The sequence below is a fragment of the Zalophus californianus genome, chromosome 7 (genome assembly GCF_009762305.2).
Source record: "Zalophus californianus isolate mZalCal1 chromosome 7, mZalCal1.pri.v2, whole genome shotgun sequence".
Taxonomy (NCBI): Eukaryota; Metazoa; Chordata; class Mammalia; order Carnivora; family Otariidae; genus Zalophus; species Zalophus californianus.
The window spans coordinates 51734170-51755666 of record NC_045601.1 but is presented as its reverse complement, the minus strand read 5'-3'; the positions used below and the strand labels follow the sequence as shown (position 1 = coordinate 51755666).

Genomic DNA, 21497 nt, shown 5'->3' with positions numbered 1-21497 from the left:
GGCTCTTCCTTTATCTTTCATTCTTCAGTCACCTCCATGTTTTTATCAAACAAGGCTATGTGAAGGCTTTCCTAACAAGTCGGGCTGAGTCAGAGGTAGCTTTAGGATGAAGTATACTTGACTATGGTATGTGGTTAGTTCAAATGAACACGTTGTTTGAAAAGGGTAACAATACATAAAAATGCACAAAGAAAAAATGTACAGCCCTCACTGCCTTGCACTAAGAGAAAATGTTTGAGAAACTCAGAGCAAACAGTGGAAGCCAGGAAAGAGGCACTGGCCCCATCCCCATGGGCTCCTTTAATGCCCCAGTTCAGGCTGGTTCTCCACGAAGGGGAGCACCCTGCTTACGTAGTGTGCAATGCCAAGGGACAGCAAAGCAATGACAAAGATCAAGAGCAACACCCTCCAGAAGCCCAGGTCCTCGACAAACTCCTGCCATGTGGTTCGGAAACTGGACAGGACTCCTTCCCCTTGCTGCAGGTTGGGATTGAGGAGAGAATGGCTTTCCATGGCACTCTCAGCTGTCTGCATGGTCTCCAATTTTGAGTGAGTTCCTCTGTTAAACCCTTTTACCTCTTGTTCTTCCAAAGATTCCAGCAATCGGATGACATCTTTATTCACTCCTCTGCACTATGCCAGAACCAAGGGTGTGGCACCTTGATGATTACAATTATCAATTTTGAGTCCATTGGAAACTAAGAATTGAATAGTATCCACATGGCCACACAGATGCAGGGCTGTGTTTCCTTGATAATCTGTGGCCAAAGTTCAGCACCAAATTTATGCAACAGTGGGCAGATGTCAACGTTCCCTCTGGCTGCTGCGAGGTGAAGGTCCGTTCTGCCCCTGCTGTCACAAATATTTGGGTCAAAGCTGCTTTCCAAAAGCCTCTTGGAATAGTTAAAGTCTCCATCAATACAGGCTTATAGCAAGGGCACATTAGTCTGAGATGAATCATTTACAAAAACGTAGGACATTATTCTGATGGAGCGGATGGACTATGCGTAAGCCTGAAGATTATATCTTTCTTTCAGTGGTCAGCCAGCAGTTTCTCTGAATTCTTAAGAAGGTTCAACAGAATATCCAGAAACGTGACAGCAAGGATCTTTGACACGGTGGAGCAGAGGAAGCAGCCCCCCCCCCTTTTTTAAGATTATTTATTTATTTATTTATTTGAGAGAGAGAGAGAGAGCACAAGCAGGGGGAGTAGCAGGTAGAGGGAGAAGCAGGCTTCCCACCGAGCAGGGAGCCCAATGAGGGACTCGATCCCAGGACCCTGGGATCATGACCTGAGCCAAAGGCAGACGCTTAACAGACTGAGCCACCCAGGTGTCCCTGGATACTGAAATTCTAATTTTTAGATGAGAGGATTGATGCCCACTAACATGGAATAATTTGTCCAAGGTTACACAGATGTTGCTATTGGTTGAAAGAGGACTCACCTTGACCTCTGCTTCTCCTAAATGAGACCATAGGCAATGGCTTCCAGTAACTGTTAAATGTAGGCATGCTCTATAGTGGTCTATATACCCTGCCTTATTATGTCTGGAGACAGAAGAGTGGAAAGAACACTCAGAGAGCCCATCCTATCTTATATGGAATGCAGATTAACTGACCACAGTTAGGGCCACCCCAAAGGGAAGCCCCTGTGAGAGCCACAGAGTCCTTAATCTCAGCTTTGCCACAAATGCTGGAATAGGACCTATTTTTTTTAAAGTTCTAATAATAATAAAGCTTTTATAATTTGATATCTTATTAAAAATTCACTTCTATCTCAACAAAGAAATGAGAAATCAAAACAATATGGTATTAACACAAAAACAGACACATAGATCAATAGAACAGAATCGAGAGCCCAGAAATAAATCTGCATGTATATGGTCAATTAATTTATGACAAAGGAGGCAAGAATACACAATGGGGATAACACAGTCTCTTCAATAAATGGTGTTGTGAAACCTGGACAACTACATGCAAAAGAATAAAACTGTATCATTTACACCATACAGAAAACTAAACTCAAAATGGATTAGAGACCTAAATGCAAGACCTGAGACCATAAAACTCTTAAAAGAAAATATAGGCAGCTATCTCTTGGACTCTGGCCATAGAAATATGTTTCTGGACATGTTTCCTTGGGTAAGAAACGAAAGCAAAGGGAAACTTTTTGGACCACATCAAACTAAAAAGCTTTTGCAAAGTGAAGGAAACCATTAACAAAACAAAAAGGCAACCTACTAAATTGGATATATCCATTAAGGGGCTAATTTCCAAAATATGTAAAGAACTCAACTAATAATACTACAACTCAACTAATAATACTAAAAAACCCCCAAATAATTCACTTAAAAAATGGGCAGAAGACCTGAACAGACGTTTTTCCAAAGAAGAGATACAGATGGCCAACAGACACATGAAAAGATGCTCAACATCTCTAATCATCAGGGAAATGCAAATCAAAACTGCAATGAGATACCACTTCATACCAGTCAGAATGGCTAGTATCATAAGACAAGAAACAAATGTTGGTGAGGATGAGAGAAAAGGGAACCCTAGAACTCTGTTAGCAGGAATGTAAATTGGTGCAGCCACTGTGGAAAACAGTATGGAGGTTCCTCAAGAAGTTAAAAATAGAAATACCATATGATCCAGTAATTCTGCTGGGTATTTACCCAAAGAAAACAAAAACTAATTTGAAAAGATATATGCACCCCTATGTTTACCGCAGCATTATTTACAATAGCCAAGATATGGAATCAAATAAGTGTCCACTGATAGATGAATAGGAAAAGAAGATGTATTGTGCATGTGCGTGCGTATGCGTGTGTGCACACACACACACAAATATGGAATACTACTCAGCCATAAAGAAGAATAAGATCCTGCTATTTTCGACGACATGGTTGGACCAAGAGGGTATTATGCTAAGTGAAATAAGTCAGACAAAGACAAATACTATTATGATTTCACTTATATGTGGAATCTAAAAAAACAAATGAACAAACAAACAAAAAACAGAAGTAGACTCATAAATACAGAGAACAAACTAGTGGTTGCCAGAGGGAGGAGGTAGGGGGTTGAGTGAAATAGGTTAAGGGGATTAAGGGGCACACAAAAAGGTAAATGAGAAATCAAATTGCTTTATCTACATTTCATCTTTTGCTCTGGTTGAGAGATCTTATTTAAAGGTCAATGATTTGATTTTGGGGGGAAATATTGTTTGTGAACATTTAAAAAAATCTTTTTTTAGAGAGACAGAGTGAGCCCAAGCGCAAGTGGCAGGGGTGGGGGAGAGAGCAAAAGGAGAAGGAGGGAGAGAATCTCAAAACAGTTTCCACACCCAGCACAGAGTCAGCTGCAGGGCTCAGTCTCATGACCCTGAGCTCACGACTTGAGCCAAAATCAAGAGTTGGATGCTTAACCAAATGAGCCACCCAGGAACCCCTGTTTGTGAACGTTTAGAATATGACTATTAAAGACTCTTTCATCATGTTAAGGGGTTTAAATGGGCAAAACAAACTTTCATCTGAAGAGCTAGAACACAAAACTCCCCTTTATTATTCCTGGTGACAAATTTATCTTTGACCTCATCTCTCCCCTTCATTCTCTATTCTCTCCCCCTCATCTCTATATCCCCTTCATTCTCTACTCATTAAGTCCTTTATTTTCCTTTAAAATATCTCCTGTATCTGTCCTTTCCATTTTATTCTCATTGTGACCAACTATTGCTCATGTTGTTATCATGTCATCTTGAAATACTACAACCAACCTTTTGTTGGACTATTTGTCTTAAAAAAAAATCAGTCCGAAGTTATACAAAATTCAAACATTATGGGGATATAGTTTATCAAGTGCCTTTTTCAACAATGATTAAGATAATGGATTTTCACTCTTTAAACTATTAAAACAGTAGATTATATTTCAATTTTTAAAAATCTTATTAGAATCTTTTAATATAATTTTATGCTAATATAATATTAATATACTATTATTTGGCTATATTTATAAATGATATTAATTTGTAATTTCTTTTCTTGTATTATTTTTGTTAGGTTTTGATATCAGAGTTATGCTAATTTAAAAATGAATTTGTATTCTTTATAACTTTTTGGATATATGGACTATAATTTAGCCCATATAAATATTTGATTATATTTATTAAGGACTATACTCCTTAATTTAAAAAACACTGGAAATAAATTAGGAAACTTACTGTCTTTTTTTCCTCTGCTCTGAAAAAGCTTACAAAAACACAGGAATTATCTCCTGAGGTTTTTAATTCTATGAAAGTTTTGATATAATTTTCTCTAAAACCATTGACTGATCATGGACTGTTTTGGAATGGGGTTATATTTTGAATGACTTCTCTTCAATAGTTATTATCCTATTTAGGTTTTCTATCTCCTTTTGAGTCAATTTTGATAGTTGGTTTCCTGGGGAAGTGGCAGTAGCTTTTAGGGGATTCTTTTATACTTAAGAATAAAAAAGGCCACATCAATAAGAGAAAGGATAAAAACCTATGATCATTTCAATAGATGCAGAAAAAGCATTTAACAAAGTACAACATCCATTTATGATAAAAACCCTCAACAAAGTAGATTTAGGGGGAACATACCTCAACATAATAAAGTCTATATGAAAAACCCACATCATACTCATTGGGGAAAAACCATTCAGGGAGAGCTTTTCCCCTGAAGTCAGGAATAAGCCAAGGATGTCCACTCTCACCACTTTTTTTTTTTAAAGATTTTATTCATTTATTTGACAGAGAGAGACACAGCGAGAGAGGGGACACAAGCAGGGGGAGTGGGAGATGGAGAAGCAGGCTTCCCGTGGAGCAGGGAGCCTGATGTGGGGCTCAATCCCAGGACGCTGGGATCATGACCTGAGCTGAAGGCAGATGCTTAACGACTGAGCCACCCAGGCGCCCCTCACCGCTTTTTAAAAAAAGGTTTTTTATTTATTCATTTGAGAGACAGCAAGCAAGAGCACGAGCAAGGGGAAAGTTCAGAGGGAGAGAGAGAAGCAGACTCCCAGCTGAGCAGGGTGCACAACTTGGGGTTCAATCCCAGGACCCCAGGATCATGACCTGAGCAGAAGGCAGACCCTTAACTGACTGAGTCACCCAGGTGCTCCCACTTTTATTCACGACTTTTATTCAACATAGTACTGGAAGTCCTAGCCATAGCAATCAGTCAACAGAAAGGAATAAATGGCATCCAAATTGGTAAAGAAGAAGTAAAACATCACTCTTTGCAGATTACATGATACTTATTATATATAGAAAACCATAAATACTCCACCAAAGAACTATTAGAACTGATAAATGAATTCAGTAAGGTCACAGGATACAAAATCAATGTATAGAAATGTTTTATTTCTATATACTAATAATGAAGGAGCAGAAAGGGAAATTAAGAAAACAATCCCATTTACAATTACACCAAAAATAATAACATACCTAGAAAATAAACTTAATCAAAGAGGTGAAAGACCTGTACTCTGAAAACTATAAAACATTTATGAAAGAAATTAAAGATGACACAACCAAATGGAAAGATATTTCATGTTCATGGATTGGAAGAAAAAGTATTGTTAAAATGTCCCTAGTAGCCAAAACAGAATTAATGCAATCTCTATCAAAATACCAACAGCACTTTTCACAGAACTAGAACAAGCAATCCTAAAATTTGTATGGAACCACGAAAGATCCCCAATAGCCAAGTAATCTTTTTTTTAAATTTTTTATTGTTATGTTAATTACATACATTACATCATTAGTTTTTGATGTAGTGTTCCATGATTCATTGTTTGTGCATAACACCCTGTGCTCCATGCACAACGTGCCCTCTTTAATACCCATCACCAGGCTAACCCATCCCCCCACCCCTCTCCCCTCTAGAACCCTCAGTTTGTTTTTCAGAGTCCATTGTCTCTCATGGTTCATCTCCCCCTCCGACTTACTCCCCTTCATTCTTCCCCTCCTGCTATCTTCTTCTTCTTTTTTTTTTTTCTTAACATATATTGCATTATTTGTTTCAGAAGTACAGATCTATGATTCAACAGTCTTGCACAATTCACAGCACTCACCATAGCACATACCCTCCCCAACGTCTATCACCCAGCCACCCCATCCCTCCCACCCCCCACCACTCCAGCAACCCTCAGTTTGTTTCCTGAGATTAAGAATTCCTCATATCAGTGAGGTCATATGATATATGTCTTTCTCTGATTGACTTATTTCACTCAGCATAACACCCTCCAGTTCCATCCACGTCATTGCAAATTAGCCAAAGTAATCTTGAAAAAGAAAAACAAAACTGGAAGCATCACAATTCCAGACTCCAAGTTATATTACAAAGCTGTGGTAATCAAAGCAGTATGGTACTAGCACAAAAACAACAAACATCAATGAAAGAGAATAGGAAACCCAGAAATAAACTCACATTATATAGTCAATCTTTGACAAAGCAGGAAATAATATGCAATGGGAAAAAGACAATCTCTTCAACAAATGATGTTGGGAAAACTGGACAGCTACATGCAAAAGAATTTCCTTTCTTACACCATACACAAAAATAAACTCAAAATGGATTAAGGACCTAAATGTGAGACCTAAAACCACAAAAATCTTGGAAGAGAGCATAGGCAGTAATTTCTCTGACGTTGGCCCTAGGAACATTTTCTAGATATGCATCCAGAGGCAAAGGAAATAAAAGGAAAAATAAACTATTGGGACTGTATCAAAATAAAAACCTTCTGCATAGCAAACAAAGCAACCAACAAAAATAAAAGACAACCTACTGAATGGGAGAAGATACTTACAAATGACATATCCAATAAAGGATTAGAATACAAATTATATAAAGAAATTATACGATTCAACACTCAAAAAACAAATAATCCAATTAAGAAATGGGCAGGAAACATGAACAGACATTTCTCCAAAGAAGACATACAAATGTCTTCTTTGACATACAAATGAATGGTTAAAATAAACACAAGAAACAACCAGTATTGGCAAGGATGTGGAAATAAAGGAACACTTGTGCACTGTTGGTGGGAATGCAAACTGGTGCAGCCACTGTGGAAGACAGTATGGAGGTTTCTTAAAAAATTAAAAATAGAACTACCCATGATCCAGGAATTGCACTCCTGGGTCTTTACCCCCAAAATATAAAAACTCTAATTGAAAGGGATACATGCACTCCTATGTTTATTGCAGCATTATTTACAATAGCCAGGTTATGGAAGCAGCCTAAGTATTTATTGATAGATGAATGGATATGCTTGATCTTAGCCAAAAGGCTGAGAAGCGATTGATAGATGAAGAGGTGGTATGTATACATATATGTATGTGTGTGTGTGTGTGTGTGTGTGTGTGTGTGTGTGTATAATGGAATATTACTCAGTCATAAAAAGGGACAACATCTTGTCATTTGCAACAACAAGGATGGATCTACAGGGTATAATGCTAAGCAAAATAAGCCAGTTGGAAAAAGACAAATACTATATGATTTCACTCATATGTGGAATTTAAGAAACAAAACAAACAGGGGCGTGTGGGTGGCTCAGTTGTTAAGCCTCTGCCTTTGGCTCAGGTCATGATCCCAGGGTCCTGGGATCAAGCCCCACATCGGGCTCCCTGCTCAGTGGGAAGCCTGCTTCTCCCTCTCCCACTGCCCCTGCTTGTGATTCCTCTCTCGCTATCTCTCTCTCTCTGTCAAATAAATAAATATCTTAAAAAAAAAGAAACAAAACAAACAAAAGAAAAAGAAAAAAAGAAACAAACCAAAAAACATACTCTTAACTATAGAGAACAGATGATTTCCAGAGGAAAGGTGGGTGGGGGACGGATGAAATAGGTGAAGGGGCCTAAGAGTATACTTATCTTGATGAGCACTGAGTAATACATGGAATAGTTGAATCACTACATCATACACCTGAAATGAATATAATACTGTATGATAACTACATTGGGATTAAAAAAAAAAAAAGAACAACAAAAGCAAACACACACCCTTACCTGTAGTTTTCCCAGATTTTGGAGGTCCCAGAATTATAATCCTAATAGGCACAGTAGGCTTGGGTTTGGGTTGGCGGATATATTTGATTGGGTTCTTCATAAATTTTTCTTTAGTTTCCTTACTAGATAAAAAATAAATATACTGACGATGGATTACAGCATGGACTGGATTCTCTGAAGTTTCAATTGGTTTGATTGTCTCTCCTTCACTTAGCTGCAATATATACACAATTGAATTCATAGGTTTAAGTTATTCAGCATTTCCTCCAAATACATTTGAACAAATTTGTAAAATAAGAAAATCTTTCTTATAATATATAAGAAAACTAATTATAGCCAAATATTATTATTAAAGACTATGTAAAAAGAACTATTTTATACCCACATGCAATTGATGAAATCTTAACTAGCCTTCAGTTTATGACAATTATAGTTCTCCTACTTCATTTATAATGTATTTAGTGTATGTTTTTCCCAAGGAGTGTAAAGTTATTTGCATATATTCATATTTGCATATAAATATATTTGCATATATTATTGCATATATTTGCAATATATTCATATTAGTTATATGCAATATATATGCATATATATTGCATATATTCATATGCATTGCATATTGCATAAATGGGTCAATTTATCCTCACAAACAGGTCCATTCCTAAGATGGTGTTATGGATGGAAATGTGTTCCCCCCAATTCATAAGTTGAAGCCCTAACCCCCAAAGTGACTGTATTTGGAGATAGGGCCTTTAAGGAGGTAATTAAGGTTGAGATCGTAAGAGTGGAGCCCTATCTGATAAGACTGGTGTCCTTATATGAAGAGGAAGAGACACCAGAAGTGCATAAGCACAGAGGAAGGGTCATGTGGGGACACAGTGAAAAGGTGATCATCTGCAAGCCAGGAAGAGAGGTCTCACCAGAAAACTATCCCTGCTGGCACCTAGATCTTGGATTTCCAGCCTTAGAACTGTGAGAAAATAAATTTCTGTTGTTTGAGCCACCACATCTGTGGTACTTTGTTATGGCAGCCTGAGTAAACTAATACAGGTGGGGTCCTGGGTTATCTTTAGGGGCATACTGGTAGGACAAATCCCACAGGCGTCTCATCCACATTTTATATAGGCAAAATCCCACTCACATAGACATCAAGAGCAGTCGCAAAAGGGAAAAATACCTAAAAGCCTGCTTAAGGTATAGGTGTGGAATGGAGTGGGAGGAATGGTCCCACATATTTGCATTAGGTCAAGATGAGAACTGGGTAATTAATTGATGTTAGGTTTGGGTATCTTTTTTTAGAGCATCAGATGGCCAAGTATCAGTCCATACTTGACAAAGTAGGTGTGAAGCAGTATGGTTCAATTTGCTCCTTTACCAGAGCTACACCTAGACAGTTGGCACAGGTCAATGGTATTGTCAACATCAACATTTTTGGGCTGGAGTAAATGCTAGGTATAAGAAGAACCTCAGGGGTGGCGTGGGAATGTTTGCTGTATGTCTTATATTTGGTAATAAAAAAAAAGCTGAAAGTCTAATGATTCCATTTCAAATTCCCAAATTGAGAGTCCTTACAGTAGTTTCTGCTATTGCTCAAAATACTTAGCATGTATCCTTTCTCCTCTGTAGGTCAGACTATGCATAGTGTCATTAAATCAGAAATATCAAACTGTCATGTACCCAGGGGCACCTGGGTGGCTCAGTTAGTTAAGGGGCTGCTTTCAGCTCAGGTCATGATCTCAGGGTCCTGGGATCGAGCCCCACATCGGGTTCCCCCCTGGCGGGGGGGGTCTGCTTCTCCCTCTCTCTACCCTCCCCACTGCTCATGCGCGCGCTCTCTCTCTCTCTCAGATAAATAAAATCTTTAAAAAAAAAACTGTCATGCACCCAGAAAGATTCCCAAATAGCCCTGAAAAATGCTTATTTAAATGCTTAAACCCTTCCTATGACCATGCACTCCTTTCTCCACAAGACGTTATTATATGGTACTAATTATGTTTGGACATGAGCTTTTTCTCCCTAAATAGGGTTCTGACTTTGTCTGCTTCTTCCCCTTTCTTTCTCATCTCAGAGAGAAGGGCATGGCTATCTTTCAAAAACTTTCTAGGTGATTCTAATACATGCTTAACTCTATCCAATTCTCTATGGAGGGCACTGTCATATGTCTCTATATTCCAGCATGATATTTGAAAAGGTTTCTCTTGACATCCTACCGCTAAGATAAAGAAGATGGCACAATTAAGTAGAACTGAAATTGATTGTGTCAATATCAACCAAGAAGGAAATTTCAGGTAAATGCACATGGCTCCATTCTGGATCCCATCTTCTGAAATACTTTTTATCAGTGACCAATAATAGTAATACATATTAATAACAACAATAACTTTCATCGAGCACTACAAAAAGCCAAACACTCTTGTAAGCACTTTACAGCAATTAACTCATTTAATCATTGTAACAATAATATAAGGTAGGGACTATTCTTATTCCCATTATGCAAATGGAAATGACTCAAAGAGGTTAAGTAATTTGTCCAAGATCGGTCATCTAATAAGTAGTGGTTTTGAACTGAGGCAGTCTGGATACAGAGGCCATGATCTTCTCCACTGTGCTATATCATCGATGGAAATAAAAAGGTACATGGGCCAAGTGAGCAGGTCACTATTACATGACATTTTTTAATTGTCTTTATAACCCTTAATATTATCTCTCAAGAACATATTCGTTTGTTTGCTTATTTATTGCCTAGCCTCCCTCCCCAATCCAACTAGAATATAAGCTAGAAGACAAAAGAAACCTTGTCTGTTTTGTTCACTATTCTATTCCCAGGGACTAGAATAGTGGCTGGCATATTCTTGGTTGAGATTTGTTGAAAATCATCCCACATTTGGGGTTACTGAATTCTAACTGGATTAAATCTGTTTGTCCACACTGCATAAAAATATGGTCCTTACAAATGCTTGTTATGAATATCATTGTCACATTTTGTATTGTGTCTCACACTTTCCAGAGGACTTTATACTCTTGTATTTGATCACAGTGGCCTGGGGGCATTATTCTTTCATCTTAAAGGTAAGGAACCAGGCAAGGTCTTAGTACAGGGTCTGAGACACTGGGTCCATTAAAGAATCAAAGAGGTTAAATGACTTGCCTAAAATTAGGTGGCAAATTAGTCCTGGAGCTCAGGCCTTTAGATGTGTGGTTTGAAAATATTTCCACTACCCATCTTCAGCTACAAAGTTAAAGCCAAGTTGGAATTGTGTTATCTCTACAGAAATAGATGAAAGAGATTAAACCCTTTGATTACCATTCGTACTTCAGAAAAATAAAACAATCACATATTTTTATAGCTAGTTAAGAGTACTGTATAATGCTTACAATTTTTGAAATTATCCTCTGTCTTCTTCTTAGACATACTTAAAAAAAATAAAAGAAAGAACACAGCTTTTAGACGCATTTGCTGATATTACCTTTACAGGGTCCCAGTAGCCAAATGCGCTTACATACTTATAGGTATAGCTAAGCATTTTCTGGGCAAGGTGTGATGCTATGGGATAACATTTTTCAAAAATGCTCTCACGATTCTCCACCAATGGTTTCAGTTTCATATTCATATTATATTGTACAATGTGGATTTTTTGAGCTCCATTAATGAGAATCACTGGGATCAAAAGCTTCTCAAATTCATCCTGATGAAAAAAAATCATAAAACCAAATATTTTTAATGGGATGAAGTCTGGTCACAGCATAGGCATTGCTGGTGAGTGACTGCTTCAGTCATGAGAACAAATATTTTTCAGCTTCTGAGTGGCTGCATATTGGCAGCTAAAACTTTTGACTCTATGTGGCTTCCATGTTGCCCTTGATTTATTAATTTGTTTTCATAATTGCAAGTGGTGCTGGCTAAAGGGAAGACAGCCCTAAAGTATGCATTTCTTTTGAAATGTTAAAAAGAAACTAAGACATAAACCAAATTGCATTTGTTCCGTTCTCAAATGTTACATTTTGAATTATGAAAAATGAAGGAAAAGTAATAACCTGTATTACTTGTAAATTACTCATATCTGCTTCAAATTTTTCTCCCAGTTCACCTCTCAGGCGCTCAAGTGCATCAATTTCCTGTTCTTCATCTTCCTCACTCATCACTTCCTCATCTTTTGGAAATTCATCTTCAAGGATGTTGTCAATATCATCTTCATCTTCTTCAGGCTCTTCTTCACTGAAGTCTTCACCTTTTTTACCAATCTAAGGAAGAAAATACTCTCTTTTACTACACATCTAAAATATGCAACAAATGACTCTGCTAACTAATCATTTGGAATATTTTATGTAACTGGATATTGGTTGGTATGGCATTGCAACATTCATTTAGTGACATAGTAAAATTTTAGATATCTGGCACTCAGAAATTTAATTCCTTCAAGTCTCTGACACCATACTGATCCCATAATGAATACATAAACAAGATATTAAATGCTATTTATTCTTATGGTTGTGAGAAATTTACATTTGTTTATTTAGAGTTTTAATTTTAATTCCAGTTAATTAATATAGGTTATGTTAGTTTCAGGTGTACAATATAGTGAATCAAAAATCACTATTGGGACGCCTGGGTGGCTGAGTTAAGCGTCTGCCTTCAGCTCACGTCATGATTCCAGGGTTCTGGGATTGAGCCCCACATCAGGCTCCTTACTCTTCCGAAAGCCTGCTTTTCCCTCTGCCTGCTCTGCCTGCCACTCCCCCGATTGTGCTCTCTCTCTCTCTGACAAATAAATAAAATCTTTAAAAAAGAAATCACTATTCATACATCACCTGGTGCTCATCACAACAAGTGCGCTCCTAATCCTTATCATCTAATTAACCCATTCTGCCACCCATCTCCACGCTGGTAACCCTCAGTTTGTTCTCTATGATTAAGGGGAAAAATGAAGGGGGGGAAATTGGAGGGGGAGACGAACCATGAGAGACTATGGACTCTGAGAAACAAAATGAGGGTTCTGGGGGGACGGGGGGGAGGGGTTAGCCTGGTGATGGGTATTAAAAAGGGCACCTATTGAATGGAGCACTGAGTGTTATACGCAAACAATGAATCATGGAACACTACATCAAAAACGAATGATGTAATGTATGGTGATTAACATAACATAAAAAAAAAAGTCTGTTTCTTCTTCTTCTTCCCCCACCTCCCCAGGTGGTTGATACCTTCATTGCTTTCGAGGTGGGGGGCTCAGGAGTTCTTGGTGGGGCGCCAGCTTCCTCTTCACTATCACAGGCTTCTGGTGCTCAGGATGGCACTGGCTCTGCAAATGGCAGCCATGTGCAGATCCAGGCGGTACTTGGTTCTTGTGGATCATGTGCCTGATGCTGGGGATGGGGGCCCACACATTTTTGTTGATGATGGTCCACATGTAGGAGGTGGTGGGTTTTCACTGGCCAGATCTCTGCTTCCTAACCACCACTACAGCTTTGTGGTGGGCCGGTGGCTTCACACTCACAGCCCGTGGGTGTGAAGGAGTTATGAGCCTTCAGGTAATTGGACTGGGCACTGTGTGTCTGCCTGTTCCTCTTGATCAGGAAGCCAGGGCAAGTTCCACAGGACCATCCATTGCAGGTGGGTGGACAGGGAGCCTCTCACTACCGCCATGGAAGTCGGAAAGAGCAAGAGTCTGTTTCTTTATTTGTCTCTTTTTTTTTCCTTGCTCATTTGTTTTGTTTCTTGAATTTCACATATGAGTGAAATCATATAGTATTTGTCTTTCTCTGACTGACTTATTTCACTTAGCATAATACCCTCTAGCTCCCTCTTCATTAACAATATTTAACTCAAAGAGAATAAATCATTCACTAGCTGTGTTAGCTTGGACAAGATCAGTTTCCTCATCTGTAAAACAGGAATAATAAAAGTACCTATCCCACAGGGATGGTGGGAGCATTAAATTACTTAATACATGCAAAACCTTACTTAGAAAAGTATTGGTCACATGGTAAGCATGAAATGATAGCTATTATTGTTATTATTGTGCCATTTTAGCTATTATTTGTTACTTTGTATAAAGCATGCTAATAGAACAGTATATGCCCTTTAGGAGTTTATAGCCCATCTGAAGAAAGAAGAATAATACATAAACGATTATTAAAGACCATGGCAGGATATTGGCACTAAGTGGTGCTGTACAGGCTTTAATATGTATCCCTCCCGCACTGCCTCCACACTCTTCTCCCTGAAGTATTCCTTCTATCAATTCGATCACTGCCTTCCAGTTGGAAACCTGGAAATTTTCCTAACTCCTTGTTCTCCATAATTGCTCGTCGAGTTTCCACGGACCGTAATCCTAAACAATGCCCTAGACTATCTCCTTTCCAGTACCGCCCCACGGTCGCCCTTTCATTATCTCTTGCCTGCAATCTCCTGCTTAGCTCCCTGTTTCCTAATCTTCCTACTGATTAGACCCTGGTTCCTTTCAAGAGCACCTAGAGCTGGGAGTTGATCTTGCATGTGCAAGGAGTAAGATGAGAGGATAAGGTCCCTTCTTGCTCTGTGCCCAGGCTCCTCTCTCCCCAAAAGGAGTTTGCCTGTGGGGCAGTGTTTTTCAGTTCTGGTTCTTTTTTATTTGAATTTTGAAACCATTTGGTTCTCTTACTACTTTTTTCCTTACACTTTGACAAAAAAAAAAAAAATCCTGAGATTTGATTTTCTAAGGATCATTGGAAGTATGTTGGGATGAGTCCACACTGCAAACTAGGGACAGCTCAGTTCTAAATGAACTTGTACTCACCTCTCTTGGCTCTACTTAATAGCTCTTCCAACTTGTTTGTTAATTTAAAAAACTATATCAGTTTAAAAATAGATTCATTTTGTGGTGCCTGGGTGACTCAGCTAGTTGAGCGCCTGACTCTTGATTTCAACTCAGGTCATGACCTCAGGGTCATGGGATTGAGCCCCAAGTCAGGCTCTGCACTCAGCTTGGAATCTGCTGAAGATCCTCTCTCTCTCTCTCTCCCTGCCCTCTCTCTCTAAAATAAATAAATAAAATCTTTTTAAAAGATGAAAAAAATAAAAACAGATTCATTTTTGCTACAGGATAAAATTATAAAGCATTATATAGGGTAAAAAAATTTCCCTATTTCCCATCTCTATTTCCACTTTCCTACCAAGAAATAATTTTGGTTAACAATTTGGTTAAGATCCTTTTAGATGTTTACACCCCACACACCCCCACACACAGAAAATTATATTTTACACATAAATGGGATCATTCTATATTGTACAACTTGCTTTTTAAAAATATAATTAAGCAGTGCTTTTAAATTTCCTTCCATATAAAAACATACATTTCATTATTCTTATTTAGCCATTTTTGCATTTAAAAAAATTTTTTTTTGCTTTTTGTTTTTTTTAAGATTTATTTATTTATTTGAGAGGGAGAGAAAGCAAGTGCACGGGGCGGGGGGTGGGGGGGGAAGAGGGAGACCGAGAGAGAAACTCTAAGCAGAGTCTGCGCTGAGCACGTGGAGCCCGATGTGGGGCTTGATCTCAAGGGCCCAAGATTATGACCTGAGCTGATACCATGAGTCAGAGGCTCAACTGACTGCGCCACCCAGGAGCCCTTTTATGGGTTTTTTGGTCATTCTATGGAAATCGGTTTAGGAAATAACAAATTAAACAGTGAAAGGTAGACTCTCTGACCCTTGTGATATTTGTTTTCTCTCTCATACTAGTGATGATGAGGAATTTAGCTAACTTATATTTCTCTTTCTTTCTCTTCTGCCTATTCCCCAGTGTTAGTCATATTTTTAGTTCTTTAATTCTACAACTGAGTGCCTACAACTTTATTATTCTATTTTTAATTTTTTCTAGATTTTATTTATTTGACAGAGAGAGATAGCACAAGCAGGGGGAGCTGCAGGCAGAGGGAGAGGGAGAAGGAGGCTCCCCACTGACCAAAGGGCTGGACATGGGCTCCTGGGCTCAACGTGGGGCTCAATCCCAGGACCCTGGGATCATGACCTGAGCAGAAGGCAGACGCTTAACCGACTGAGCCACCAGGCACCCCTGAGTTATCATTTTTAGATGTGTGTTTTGATTCCCCACAATTCAAGAGAATGTCCTTACTCTTTTCACTTGGGTTTCCAAATTTTTGTCTCCAATATTTCTACATTTACATTTGTCTGTAACTGTATTTAAGTATTTAGTGCTTCATGTAGAAATTGATTCTAAGAATTGGAAGCAAACTTTTGATTGACTCTAAAAATTGAAACCCAATAAACAGCACCAGCCATATTTTAATTACATAACCCTTATTCACTACAGCTACAGATAGTGACAGTGGGGATACAACCCTGTATCAACAAATGTGCACCATTCTGAAGTATCAAGGTCAAACATTATATTTTCTTATTACGTAAAATCATGCATTTTAATTTGCCCCATATGTGGATAATGCTTTTTTTTTTTATCTCTCCCCTACCCCATATTTCTGGTTTGGTTTTGTTTTTTAGATGGAAGAAGAATTATTCACAAAATCAAGTGGCTACTTTTTTCAGGAAGAAAATATAAAAAGCTAATTTTCAAAGATCTTAAATATCTAAAAGTGTTTCCATTTTATCCTCATACATTATAAATAGTCAAAAATCATTTTCACTCAGAATCTTGAAGGCATTGTCTTTGTCTTCCAACATCTAGTACTGTTGGTGAGAAGTCTGATACAAATCTTATCCACATTTCTTTGTAGGTATCTTTTCTTCATTTTAGAAACACTTAAAATCTCTCTATAATGAGCACTCTCAAATTTCATGAGGATGTATCTAATGTACATCTCTTTTAATTTGTTCTGCTCAGTATTCATTGAGCCCTTTGAATTTGAAGATCCTCTGCTTTCTTCAATACTGGGAACGTTTCTTTCAATATTTTTAAGATTATTTCCTCCTATATTTTCTCTTTCTCTCTTTTTTTTTTTTTTGAATGCCTATTGGATGTTGACCCTCCTGGATTGACCCCACATATCTCCATTTTTTTCTTTCATATTTTCTATCTCTTGTGTTTTTGTTCTATATTTGAGAAACTTTTTTGACTTTTCCTTCTAATCTTTTTATTCAACTTTTAACTAATTTACATTATATAGCTTCCATGAACTCTTTTTTGCTCTGATTTTTCATAACGTCCTGTTTTTGTTTTCTGGATAAAAGTTCTTGAATTTTCTGAGGGAGATTGGAATTTTTTTTAATGTTTAGTAAGGTTTTCTGAATTGCCTATTCATTTTAGGGTCAATTGTTCTGTTTGCTCATCTTGCTGCTCCTTTGTATTGAAAATTTTTCTCAAGTATATGGTAATCGTTGGTTGTTCATTCATTTTTGTGAATGGAGGACCAAGTTGATTAATTCAGAGCAACTGCAAGCTCTGGGTATGTGAGCAGGGCAGGTTGTATTGTGCTTCCATTTGAATGAGATATGAGAATGAGAAGAGGCAGGCAGGATGGATCTTGCTCCAAATGATGGAGGGCACCAACCAACATTCCGTGGCACCTATCATCTTCAAGATGGACTATTTAATTACTTCAGAAATTATTTGCCTTTTTTTTCTTCATGGGGGCAAATGTCATTGTTAATAAGGAGCTGTGGTGGCAACCTTAAATAATTTTTGTGCAATTAACTTTCCTGGACTTTCTAGATAATTGAATTATAGGCACATAATGAGTTCTGTCCTTACAGAACTTTTCAACATGTATGCTATTTTTTTTCTTATTATGTTGCTTTTGCTAGTTCCTTAAGTACAATGTTGAATTTTTTAAAGGTTAATATCTTAAAAATCTCCACAGGTTAATTCTTCGTAAGAAAAAAGCTTTTATTTTTCCATAAATGGCAATTTGATCTTTTGAAACAGTGCTGATATATTACACTTTTTAGGCCTTAGGTTAGTAGATACATGTTCTAAAATTCATGGTCTCAGAGATCTGCCTCCAGTATAAAGGAATAAGTTAATTTAGTTTCTAGCTGATAATAACCATAAACCATGAAGAGTACACCTTCTCTCCCCCCAAACACATTTTATCTCACTCATTTAAGGGGCCGAGAGTAAACAAAGGCAGATTTTGGAAAACAGCAAAAATTTGAATGAAGCAGCTGGGTTAGGATGAGTTCTCTGATTTTGTGCATTTGCTCAGAGGGCAGCCTCCATTACAGTGGTGGTGGCACAGGGTGACTAAAACTCTGATAGGAAGCTTGGTGTCTTTCCATCTGGGGCAACCAGGGGAAGGAGACACAACCAGGGCACTGGAGAGTGAGGGTAAACTTCAGAGTTGAGAGAACTGGAGAAGGGAACAACAAATTTAGTTTGTAAAGAGTGTCCATGTCTCTGAATCATGCACATATGGGCTATTTGAGAACAGTATCAATTGAACTGCCACCCATTGCCAGTAGGACAGAGTTGGGAGGTTTAGTCTTACCAAATAAATTGCCTGCTAAAACAAAAACACCAGCCTTCTCTGGAGGTATATAACAGAGTTCAGAATTTCCAGAACATAGCATTCATAATTCTAGGATATAATCCAAAATTATTCAGAATATAAAGGATCATGAGACATGACCCATTCTCATAAGAAAAGATATTGAATACCCAACTCTGGGTATTAGAGTTACCAAACAAGAACTTTAAAGCAGTTGTTATCCCTATGACCAATGAGGAAAAGGAAAATACATGAAAAGATAGGAAATCCCAGGAGGGAAATAAAAATATAAAAACAAATCAAATGGAAATTTTAGAACTAAAAAATACAGTATTTGAAATTATAAAAGATATCAGATGGGTTTAGTAGACTGGAAATGACAGAGGGAAGAATCAGTGAATTTGAAGATAGATCAAAAGAAATGCTCAAACTTGAGAAAAAAGACTGAAAAAATGAACAGACCCAAGATCATGTGGAACAATAGTGAATGATCTAACCTATGTGAGACTGACTTTCAGAAGGATACAGAGAGCAAATAGAGCAGAAAAAGTATTTGAAGAAATAATGTCCAAAGTTCTCCCAATTTAGCAAAAGACAAATTTATAGATTAAGAAAGCTTAGTGAACCCCAAACTAGATAAATATGAAGAAAATGACATGTAGGCATATCATAATCAAACTATTGAAAAGTCAAGATCATGAAAACAATCAAGAAAAATCATACAGGAAAACAATCAAATGACCACATTCTTCTCATCCCTCTGGTTTCCATCACACCACAGGAATGAATGAAGAGCAACAGAAATGGTAAATATCTGGATAAATGTAAAAGACTTTTCCTCTTAAAATTTTTAAAATACATATGACGGTTTAAAACAAAAACTATAATTTTTTTCTTATGGAGTTTGTAATATATTTGGTTGTAAAACAAATAACTAGAGCATAAAGGGTGTTGGTGGAGTGTGGGCGGGTGTAAATTGACTTCTACAGTCATAGGTTTCTAGGATATTACATGGAATGATATGGATTCTAAGTAGAGTGGGAAAAGTTAAGGATGTATGTGTAATCGAGAGCAACCACTAAAAAAAGATACATAGAGGTATAACTAAAAAGCCAATAGATAAATAAAATGGATTTCTAAAATACATCAAACAATCCCAGAGATGGCTGGAAAGGGAAAAGAGAAAATAAAGACAACAAACAGAAAACAAAATTCACGGTCTCTGAGAAATAGGACTAGATTTGGGGTAAGCTCTCTCATAACTTTCTGTCAGTAGGGGAAGGGAGGAGCAGGGCTACAGCTGAGTAGAAGTTTATGTCAGGAGGGTGACGGAGATTATACTCGGAATGCTTACAACTAGAGAAGAAATGGAAAGAGGAGAGGTGCAAGACTTGTCAGAGTTCTGAGGCTTCCCAATACAGACGCATGTTAAGCAGACCCTAGATTTCCTTACTACACCTGGTTGTTTTCCAAATATGGACTTTTTGAGACACTATTCCAAACTATTTGTTTTTCAAGCCTGAACACTCAATCCAAGGGAGGTGATGGGGGAGATGGGTGAAACAGGTGATGGGGAGGGATTAAGGAGTGCACTTGTTGTGATGAGCACCGGGTGTTGTATGGAAGTGTTCAATCACTACATTGTACATTTAAAACTGATATTACACTGTATGTTAACTAACTGGAACTTAAATAAAAACTTAAAAAACTCAATCCCCAACCTGTACACCCCATACACACCTTTGTTTTCTGTTCCATCCCACAGAGCTCTCTGCACATAGACCTTTGGGCTTATACACTCTGCCTTCTTCCTAGAAGGCCTCAGGGATGGTCTTGTCCAGCTGCTTGGTCCTGAACCTTGTTTCAACCCTCATTTGGACCCTGACTTTGGCTTCCCATTGTACTCATGGTATTTACCTCTATTAACTATTCACCTGGATGTAGTCCCTCACAATTCTGCTGATTTGTGGTCTGGCTCCCTGTCCTGGCTCTTTCTGGCTTTCTCTTGTCTGTGGCTACCCACAGTTTGATAGAAGAGACTGAAGCACCAGAGAAGGAGCCAGTGAACAGGAAGAGAGCCAAGATTCTGGAGCGAGGACCAGGAGTAGAAGCAAGGCCTCTGAGGAGTTGGAAAGTATGCAAACTAAATCTCTATACAAGGTGGTTGATTTATAGATTATTCTTTAGGCACACTTGGAGACTAAAATTCCACAAGATGGCGACATTTTCCTACAAAATTAATGCAAGCAGTCCCCTTGAGACTGAAGTAATTTCTAATGTTAAAAATGTGTTACCTGCTGCAAAAAATTTGGACAGTGAGGGCAATGATTTTTGTTAAGGAGGAGAAGACAAACCTGGGAGGGGCTTTATTTGCATACGGTTCCCCAATTAGTTGTGAAAAGGTGAGTCATGGAGCTGCACATTCTATACAAAAGGCAAATGATGAAAAGGCCACTGGTTCTGTTCATGAAAGCAAGCTCCAGGGTCTATGTAGAGTCAGAATGGATTTGAGTCAGGGTGTCACATTAACTGACTATAGCAATCACACTACGTGATCCTTGAGATGCTACATTTTGTTTAGTCTTTCTTTGTCTGAGGCAGTAGCAGGACATAACATAAAATTCTCATCAAAGGAGTTAAAAAAAATCAATACATAGTTTTCATCTTTGATTCATCAAAAATTTCAGGAATTATCTTCCCAGTTTGTATAAATTTATTGTGTGGGGATACATAGCCAATTTTGTAAAAGACTAAGTCTTAGGAGAGCTAACTTACAAAAACCTACTTAATTTATAAGATAGAATATTGAATTTTTAAACAAAAAATAGTAAGAAATCCCACCATTCTAATGCTAACAAATATTAAAATTATAAATTAAGAACATTTAAAATTTATCCTGAAAACTGATTCTCTTGAGAAAAAGGAGGTTTAACTAAAAAATGGCAAAGAGGGAGAAATTAAAGTATTATTAATTCAGGAAACTAGATATTATTAATTTTTTTCCATTTTACAAAAAAAATCTAGGTTTA

General features: G+C 37.7%; 1 protein-coding gene and 1 pseudogene across 2 annotated transcripts in view; both read right to left on the bottom strand.

The window, feature by feature from the left end:
• The window catches only part of AK9 (adenylate kinase 9), a 135710-nt gene that overhangs the window by 15674 nt on the left and 98539 nt on the right, over nt 1–21497 (bottom strand). For both annotated transcript variants that reach the window (XM_027604179.2, XM_027604180.2), the window contains exons 29-31: nt 12065–12271; nt 11497–11715; nt 8030–8243 (exon numbers count right to left, since the gene is read on the bottom strand). In XM_027604179.2, coding sequence (XP_027459980.2) covers nt 8030–8243; nt 11497–11715; nt 12065–12271 — 640 coding nt within the window. The remainder of the gene's footprint in view (nt 1–8029; nt 8244–11496; nt 11716–12064; nt 12272–21497) is intronic.
• On the bottom strand, nt 301–1124 carry LOC113928075 (annotated as a pseudogene).